This window comes from Gracilinanus agilis, chromosome 3, assembly GCF_016433145.1.
Source record: "Gracilinanus agilis isolate LMUSP501 chromosome 3, AgileGrace, whole genome shotgun sequence".
NCBI classification, from domain to species: domain Eukaryota; kingdom Metazoa; phylum Chordata; class Mammalia; order Didelphimorphia; family Didelphidae; genus Gracilinanus; species Gracilinanus agilis.
In genome coordinates, this window is record NC_058132.1 from 407,830,726 (window position 1) to 407,839,976 (window position 9,251).

At 37.6% G+C, this 9,251-nt stretch overlaps 1 protein-coding gene across 1 annotated transcript in view; it reads right to left on the reverse strand.

Annotated features, from left to right (window-relative positions):
• Positions 1–8,215, reverse strand: part of URB1 (URB1 ribosome biogenesis homolog) — a 109,373-nt gene extending 101,158 nt beyond the window's left edge. Inside the window, exons 1-3 of the mRNA XM_044670200.1 lie at positions 8,077–8,215; positions 3,532–3,671; positions 960–1,111 (exon numbers count right to left, since the gene is read on the reverse strand). Of these exons, the coding sequence (XP_044526135.1) occupies positions 960–1,111; positions 3,532–3,671; positions 8,077–8,215 (431 nt within the window). The remainder of the gene's footprint in view (positions 1–959; positions 1,112–3,531; positions 3,672–8,076) is intronic.
• Positions 8,216–9,251: the final 1,036 nt, after the last annotated feature.

Sequence of the window (9,251 nt, forward strand, 5' to 3'; positions counted from 1 at the left end):
GAGGTATACCATGAACCTAGAATGAAATCAACTGTTTGAGTGCAAGGTTAGCTAATCAGTCAGGCAACAAGAATTTATTAAGTGCCTACTATATGCTGGGCACTTTGCTAAGTACTGGGGATAGAAAAAAGCCAAAAAACAGTCCCTAGAAATGGCAGAAGGTGGGATTTAGCTTAGACTTGAAGGAGGAATGATTAAAAGAATAGGATTTAAGATCCTATCATATTGATACTGTCATATTGAGAAAGTACTTTAAAATTATTTCATCTAACACTTATTTTGCAGATGAGGAAATAGAGGTCAGGATGGAGAAGGGACTTGTCTAAGGCTGGAGAAAGTAGAACAGGACAGGTCCTCTAATTCCAAGTTCCATGCTCTTTCTATGCCCACACTGCTCCAATCTTTAACTTCATGCTGTTTTTCTTTAGCTCTTTATTAGATTCTGGTCAACTTTAGTAATAATGTCAGATATGCAAGTTTCCCCAACCAAGATTTATGCTTTTCTTTGTTGTACTACCAAAGTACTTAACATGATAGTTGCTTAATAATAGGTTCTTGAAAATGATTTCTTTTTCTTATTTTTTTTTTTTTTAATTTTAAACCCTTAACTTCTGTGTATTGGCTCCTAGGTGGAAGAGTGGTAAGGGTGGGCAATGGGGGTCAAGTGACTTGCCCAGGGTCACAAAGCTGGGAAGTGTCTGAGGCCGGATTTGAACCTAGGACCTCCGGTCTCTAGGCCTGGCTCTCAATCCACTGAGCTACCCAGCTGCCCCTATTGAAAATGATTTCTTAATTAGAAAAGAAAAAAAAATGGATAGGAGAGCACTAGGTGAAGTCAACTAAACTGATGCATAGATTTTTTACTAGAAAAGTCTGAAGGCAAAAGGTCATCATTTAGCAGCAAAAACAAAAGTTAGATTAGTTCAGGTGCTGATTCTGTAACATAAAGGCTGACTTACTTGTAGCTTGAAGGATTCAATGATTCATAAATCAGCTTCATATGGCTATTCATAACTTTTTTCATGATGTTAGTTCCCACAACATGAAAATGAGAAAGGTCACCTGCTGTTCGAAGTAATATGGCTTCTAAAGCTTTAAATATTAATAGCCTCTGAAAAAATAAAATTAAGACTTGCAGAAATTTCATTTTTTACTTTCTGAACAAAAAAAATTCCATCCTAATTATAACTGTTTCTTATTGTCTCCTAATAGTTTAATAGCTAAAGATTTTTTATAAGTATTCAAAATTTTAAATTGTTTAACAAGATTCTCAAAATCAAATTTTCAGTCAACTATAATCCTAAAGTCAACTATAATCAAAGTTGTCTCCATCTATTTATGAAATTTATGCAATACTGAGATGGGTTTTAAATTTGTGTTCTCATCTTTAATCTTGTCCTTTGTCTCCTGCACTTATGACTAGTAATGTTCAAAGTGACCTTTAGTACAACATTATTCCACTAAACTACATTAATACCAAGAAATTACTATTCAACACAAGTACTCTTTCAAAGGACTTACTACATAAGTATGGGACAGCTAAGTGGCACAGTGGATAGACTACCAGGCCTAGGGTCAGGAAGACCCATATTCCTAAATTCAAATTCAGCCTCGCTTACTAGTTGTGTGACCCTATGCAAGTCACTTAGTTTCCTCATCTGTAAAAATGAGAAGGAAATGACAAATTATCTTTGCAAGGAAAACCCCAAAGAGGGTCAGGAAGAAGCCAAAAAGACTGAAATAATTTAACAATAATACATAAGTGGTCAAAGAATATAAAAAACAGCTCTCAAAACAATTATGAACTATTAACAATCATATAAACAAATGCTCTGATTCATTGATAATAAAGAGATATTTAAATTAAAACAAACTTTTGAGGTTTGTTTCACTCGGAAAATTTAACAAAGGACAAAAAAGTCAATGTTGGAGGGTCTACAGTAAGACAGGCAGAATAAAGCATAGTTGATCATGCAATAAATTCATATGATTTTTCTGCATGTTTATTTGGGTAAATTTATTTGAGTTTTTTTATATGATTATCCTACAAAAATGAACAATATGGAAATATGTTTTGCGTGGTAATACATGTATAACCCAGAATGAATTGCTTTCATGCTATGGGATGGGGAAGGGAAAGGAGGGAGGAAGACAATTTGGATATCATATAACTTTGGAAAACTTATGTGGAAATTTATTACATGCAGTTGGTAAAAAGAAAATATCTTTACAATGATTATGCCATGAATTGGTCCAACTATTCCAGAAAACAATTTAGAACTGTGCAAAGAAATTGATTAACGTGTTCATTTGCTTTGGCCCAGAGCATATAGAAATAAAAGTTCCACGTTGTCCAACATATAAATAACATTTTTTGTTACAGCAAAGGACTAAAAACAAAGTGGATGCCCATGTTCTGAAGAACAGGTATACAAACTATTGTACACTGAGTGTAATAGAATATTTCTGTCCCATAAGAAACAAAAAATATGAAGGATTTGGTGAAATATGGATAGATGTATATGAACTGATGTAGAGTGAACTAAACACAGCCAAAGAAACAAAATACACAATAACTCCAACAATGTAAATGGAAAAAATGATAACACAGAAACATCCATTTTGTATTATGACCAAGTATGGCCCCAGAGAAGAGATGAAAAATGAATTACCCTCCTTTATCAGATTGAGGGAGCCAGAATGTGCAATACTGAATATACTGACTAAATACATAGTCAATATGTTGGTTTTCTTTTTACTTTGTCACTTTTACTAGGCTAAGGTTTCTGGGTGGAGGAGGGAAAGGGATATATATCTAGAAATAATTGTGTTATAAAAGCAAAGTTATCAACAAAACTTTTTAAGAGTCATAAATTTTTTTAAATGTATGTTTCCAGGTACCATAATGATGAAGATAAAAATCAAGTCTTATTTGGTGTTATTGTTCAGTTATTTCAGTCAAGTCGAGCTTTTCATTACCCTATCTTGGGGGTTTTCTTGGCAAATAACTTTTCTTTCTTCTGCCCATTTGACAGAGAAGAAAATTGAAGTAAACAGGTCACAGAGCTAGTGTCTGAGGCTGGATTTGAACTCAGGATGATGTCCTGTGTATTTGAATCTATTACCCTAGAAACTATGATCCCCAGAAAAACCACTATTCCCAGCACCCTACTCAGTTCTTGTCATTATATGTTGACATAGACAGTATATAAATTGGGTAGAGTTCCATGTCTAGTGCTCTTTTCCTTCCTGTCAGCGGCTTTGGTGGAGCAGGAATTTTGAGCAGGTAGAAAAACTTAGTCACATGGTTCTATTTTGTCAGATAATAAACTTTATAATATAATACTTCAAGTATTCAACTTTAATTTTACAGTCTTCCTAACTCTGGACCCAGCCCTCTATCCACTGCACTACTTAGCTGCCCTTAAATTTTATGCCTTTACATACATTTACATGATATTTCTCATATACCAACCCCGATGACAAGATGAATCATTTTTCCTTTGTAATAAATGTTCAAATAAAACTTACTTCATGTTCAGTTCTTTTCTCTCCACTTAAAAGTTGGAAAATTTCTGAACATTCAACAGAAATCTTTATATAACCTTCCACAACATCATATAGCCCAGTTTGTGGCAACATTCTGGCAATGGAGATGAAGGTTTCCAAAGCTGAAACAAAAGTTATACACCAGCATTAACAAAAGTAACCTTTAAGAAAGAAACATACTACTTAGTATAAAAACTCCCTCCTACTCTTTGCACCTCACCAGAGCCACCAGAGTCACTTCTGCCATAGAAGCTACCAAAGGAAAAAATTAAAAGAGTTTTTGGGGAATCTCCCTGAAAGGTATAAAAACTAGAACAGCTTAGAGGAGGTGACCAGGAAAGTTAGAAGTCTAGGAAACCTAATGTTTTCTCCTATTTAACCTAAATTTTTCCCTTTCATTTTGTAACACTGTCTGAAACCTTGACAATTAAAAAGTATGTGGATTAACAGGAATCTCCCTTTTAAAAATACAAATACTTCAAAGTAAGTCATTTAACCTCCCTGGCTCTTGTTTATTTATCTGTAAAAAGAGAAGGAATATACTACACAAGTTGACTTTTTTCTTTCTTTTTTTTTTAAACTCTTACCTTCTAACTTAGAATCAATACTATATATTGGTTCTAAGGCAGAAGAGTGGTAAAGGCTAGGCAATGGGAGTAAAGTGACTTGCCCAGGGTCACACAGATAGGAAGTGTCTAAGGTCACATTTGAACCTAGGACCTCCTGTCTCTAGGCCAGGCTCTCAATCCACTGAGCTACCCAGCTGCANAGGCCTGACTCTCACTCCACTGAGCTACCCAGCTGCCCCTTCCCTCCAACACGAGTTGACTTCTAAGGTGACTTCCAGTTCTAAAATCCTATAATTCTGTGATGAAATCATTCACACATTAGTGTGACTAAATCTGTTCAGAGTGCTTTCCCCTGGCTGAGAAGTTTTAATGGAGGAATAAAAACTCCATTTGGAGGAAAAGAGAAGGAAGTGAATTATGGAGAACTTTGGGGATAGGAAAGGCCTAATAAGAGTATCAAAGCTGGAGCTTAGAAAAGCAGGAGGCTATGTCATATCTGATTTTCAAAACAACCAAAATAACCAATATTATTTTTCCCATTTTAAAGATGAAGAAATTGAGGCTAGGAGAGGTTGGGTGACTTGCTCTGGGTCACAAAGCTAATAAATGTCTAAGAGAAGATGAGAACTTAAGTTTACCTGATTCCAAATCCAAGATTCTATCTACTGTTCCATCTAGTTGTACAAAGGGAGACTGGCCAAGTATGCCTTTAGCATTCTCAAATCTCAAAAATTTTGTCTAAGACTAAAGCATTGTTGTTAGAGTTGTAAACTATTCCAACAATGCTAGAGAAAACAATTTGGAACTTTGTCCAAAGATCAATAAAACTTTGCATTATCCTTTGACCCAGCAATACCTCTCAAAGGTCTATACCCTAAAGAGAGCAAAGAAAAGGGAAAAGGATCATTTGTACAAAAATATTTATAGCTACACTTTTTGTGGTGGCAAAGAATTGGAAATTAAGATGATGCCTATCAACTGGGAAGTAACTAAAGTTTTGGAACATGATTGTGAAGGAATACTACTGTGCTGTGGGAAATGATAAGCAAATAGGTAAGAAAAACCTGTATGAAGAGATACAAAGTGAAGTAAGTAGACCCAGGAAAACACTGTACACAGTAACAGCAATATAGTAAGAATTATCAGCTGTGAAGTACTCTGATCAAGGCAATGATTCAAGACAAATGCAAAGGACCCATGATGAAAAATGCCATCTACTTCCAGGGACAGAACTGAACTCTGAATGTAGACTGAAACATACTTTTAAAACTTTATTTAAGGGGCAGCTGGGTAGCTCAGTGGAGTGAGAGTCAGGCCTAGAGACAGGAGGTCCTAGGTTCAAACCCGGCCTCAGCCACTTCCCAGCTGTGTGACCCTGGGCAAGTCACTTGACCCCCATTGCCCACCCTTACCAATCTTCCACCTATGAGACAATACACCGAAGTACAAGGGTTTAAAAAAAAAAACTTTATTTATCTTCTCTTTTTGTGTGTATTTTATTTTGCAATACAGCAAATATGGGGCAGTTAGGTGGCCCAGAGGATTAAAAGACAGTCTGAGAGATAGAAGGTTCTGGGTTCAATTTTGACCTCAGATACTTCCTAACTGTCTGACCCTGTGCAAGTTACTTTACCTCTATTGCCTAACCCTTATAGTTCTTCTGCCTTGGAACCAAAACATAGTATTGATTCTAAGACAGAAGGTAAGGGTCTAGAAAAAAGAAAGAAAATTAAAACAAACTTTAATCAATAAAGCTCCTAATGGAAAAATTACAAACACCACTAAGAAGATGATGATGCAACATGGTAGAATGGAATGGGTACTAGACTTCAGTCAAGACTTCTGTTCAAATTCTAGTTCTACCACTTATAAGTTACACGACCTTGGCCAGAGACATGCCATCTGAGTCTCAAATTCATTTTCTATTCAATATAGGAAATAAAATAGGAACTATCTGCTGTTACAAAATGTAAGCTCATTAAGGGCAAGGGCTGCTTCATTTTTATCTTTGTACCCCCAGGAATAAGCACAGTGCCTGGCACATAGTAAGTATTTAATAAAACCTTCTGATCAACTCAATCAAATGAGATAATATTTGTAAAGCACTTAGTATAGTGCCTGGAACACAGTAGGTAATAATACAGAAACGCTAGCTGCTGCCACCACCACTACCACCAGCACCACAACTACAACTACCACTACCAACATTATTTATTCAAGCTTTGGTATGTACTATTAAAATGGAAAGGCTACAAAGTAGGGGCTTGATGGCAGTATGTCTGTTATTCAAGAACCAGATAAACTATGTTTGGAAAGATTCATCACTAGGTTGACCAAGGACTGATGAAATTCTCAGTCTTTCCACTAAGTCTACACAAAGGGACTGTTATTTCCATTGGTGGTCATTACACAGCCACCAACGAAATCACAGATCTTTGAAGTACTGAATTACACAATAATCTGAAGCATTATGTATTGCATAATGTTAAATATATTTAATATTTGACTTTTAAATTGTATTTCTAAATGTTAAGTACTGTAAAATATAAAATTCTTATGTATTTGCTGCATTAATTATTGTGAATAGACTAGAAGTAACAATTAGAGCTGTCTGAAAATCAGACTTGGTTTATGAAATAATATGGCTCACTTCCAGGTTTACAAAACCTTTTGAGGTAGTTAATACATATATTCCCCATCTTACAAACAAGGAAACTGGCTAGGAGAAATAAAGTGACTTGCCAGGATCAAAAAGCTAGTCACTGTTCATCAACAAAATCTTGACCTAAATTTGGCCTGTGAATTTCTTAAATGTGGTATAGTGAAAAAAGCACCAGATCTGGAGAGGAAAGCTGGGTTTGAATCACAGCTCTCTGACTTAACTCTGGGGATAATCAAGTGGATTTTTGTACAGAATGGGATATAGGACCAGACAACCTCTAATGTCTCCACCAACTCTTATTTCTATGAATCTTATTAAATAATTTCTCAGACATTAGAGCTCCTGCTCTAAAAGATCTGGTCATAAAATTGAATGGCAAACTTCTTTTATCCCTCTTTCAATTAAATATTCAATTAAATATATTTTAATCAAGATCCAGTGTTTGCTGTAGAATGCTAATAAGTCACAAAATAGTGGAAGCTGTCAACAAAAAATATTAAGCATCTGCTATACTAGGCATGTGGATAAAAAGAAAGGCAAAAAACATGTAAATAAGATATACAAACATAATAAATTGAGGATAAGTTGGGGACAATCTCAGAGAGTTTCTTAAAAATAATTTCAGAAAGGTTTCTTGAAGGTAAGCCTTTATATAGGAAAGAGAAAAGCAAGGAGGGGGAGATGAGGAGGGAGAGAGTTCCATGTATGAGAGAAAGCCAATGAAAATGCCCAGAGGATGGAGAACCTTGCACAAGAAACAGCAGAGAAGTCAGTGTCAAGTGGCTCTGCAGAGTAATAATGTGTAAGATGCCTGGAAAGGTAAGAAAGGGTCAGGTCATTTAGGCCTCTAAACTTGAAAACGATGATTTTATATTTGATCTTGGAGATGACAAGAAGTCACTGGAGTTTATTGACCAGGAAGCTTTATGATCAAATCGGGGTTTCAGAAAGATCAATCTGACAGCTGAGTGCAGGATGGATGGACGGACAGACACAGAACCTTAAAATTCGAAGGGTCCTAGCAGATCAACTAACTCGACCCACTAATTTCACAGAGGAAAACAACACCGCAGGTGTGACCTCCAGATGTCCTAGTTGCAGTCCCCTTGGGAACAACGTGGGTGCTTCGGGATGCCTCTAATTTAGCATCTTCTTGCAACTCACCTGAGTGGGCCAGGCGAGGTCATCTGGGAAAACATCCCAGAAGCTGGCAGGATGCACCTCGTATGGGGAGAGCCCCGCCCCTTCGCTTGCCTTTCACCCACGACCTCCGACCTCTGCTGCCCCAGTACGTACCTGACACCACAGTTTGAGGGTCTTTAAGTTGAACCTTAAACTGCTGCCCGGTGAAGTCTTCCCCGCGAGGCTTCTTAGCAGGGCCAGCCGAGGAGGCCTCGCCCTTCTCCGCAAGGGCTTTCCTCTTGGGGTTCCCCATGGGCAGCGAGTTCGTGGTGAGCCCACGCTGGAACCTTCGGAAGAGCTCCACGCACGGGAAGCACGATCAGAAAGTGTGCGGCACTAGCCGCACCACGTGGGGCAGAAGGAGGAGCTGGGAAGAGCAAACGAGCGAGGCCGGAAGGGGCGGGACTTGTCCCCGCGGCGCTACGCGTGTGCGCTCCGCGCGGCGTTGCTGCGCTAGGGGCCGGGGCCTCAAGTTTCTTAAGGAAGACCGTCGGCTCTTCTGGGAGCTGAGAATGCGCAGACGCAGGAAATTTCCCCCTGTGCTTGCCTTCTAGATATGCACATTGACCCACCGGTCGGTAGGGCTGAGCACTTAGGAGATGAGCTGTCTAGAACGCAGACGCTAAGTCTAAAAGATTTGAGTTCAGATTCAGCCCCTAAAGGGTAATTAGTGATGTGATCCGGGCAAAGTCACTTAATCTGTCACCTTACTCTGCATGTGTAAAATGGGAATAATAATAGAACCTGTCTTCCAGGGTTGTAGTGAGGATCAAATGAGATCAAATTTGCAAAGCACTCTACAAATTTTAGAGCACGATGCTTATTATTAGTCATATTAATTACTATTTTTACCTTTGTTGTGTGAATAGGTAAGATTATTAGGCTTCACTGAATGCAGAACTGTAGGTTTTTGTAAGTTAATTTCTTGGCTTACTGGTCCTGATCAGACACTCTTGAAAATAGTTTGTGCTTTAAATTCTTATTGCTGAAAAGCGGGGCATTTAAAACAAACAGACTTAGTGGGTGTTGGGAATACATAAATATATAGGATCTATTGCTTTGGGTAAAGATCCTTAAAGACTCACTCAAATCCTTCCTTTTCCAGTAAACTTTTCCTAGTTCTTTTCCTCCCCACTACATCTCCTTACCATTAACCCATTTATACTGAATGTAGCTTTTTCTAAAACTAATTTTAGTTTGATTTTGCATAAAGTTCTCCCAGTATTCTTCCCCTCAACTATTCTCTGCCCTCCCATTTAACAAAGAATAAGGAGAAGAAAAAAAAAGCA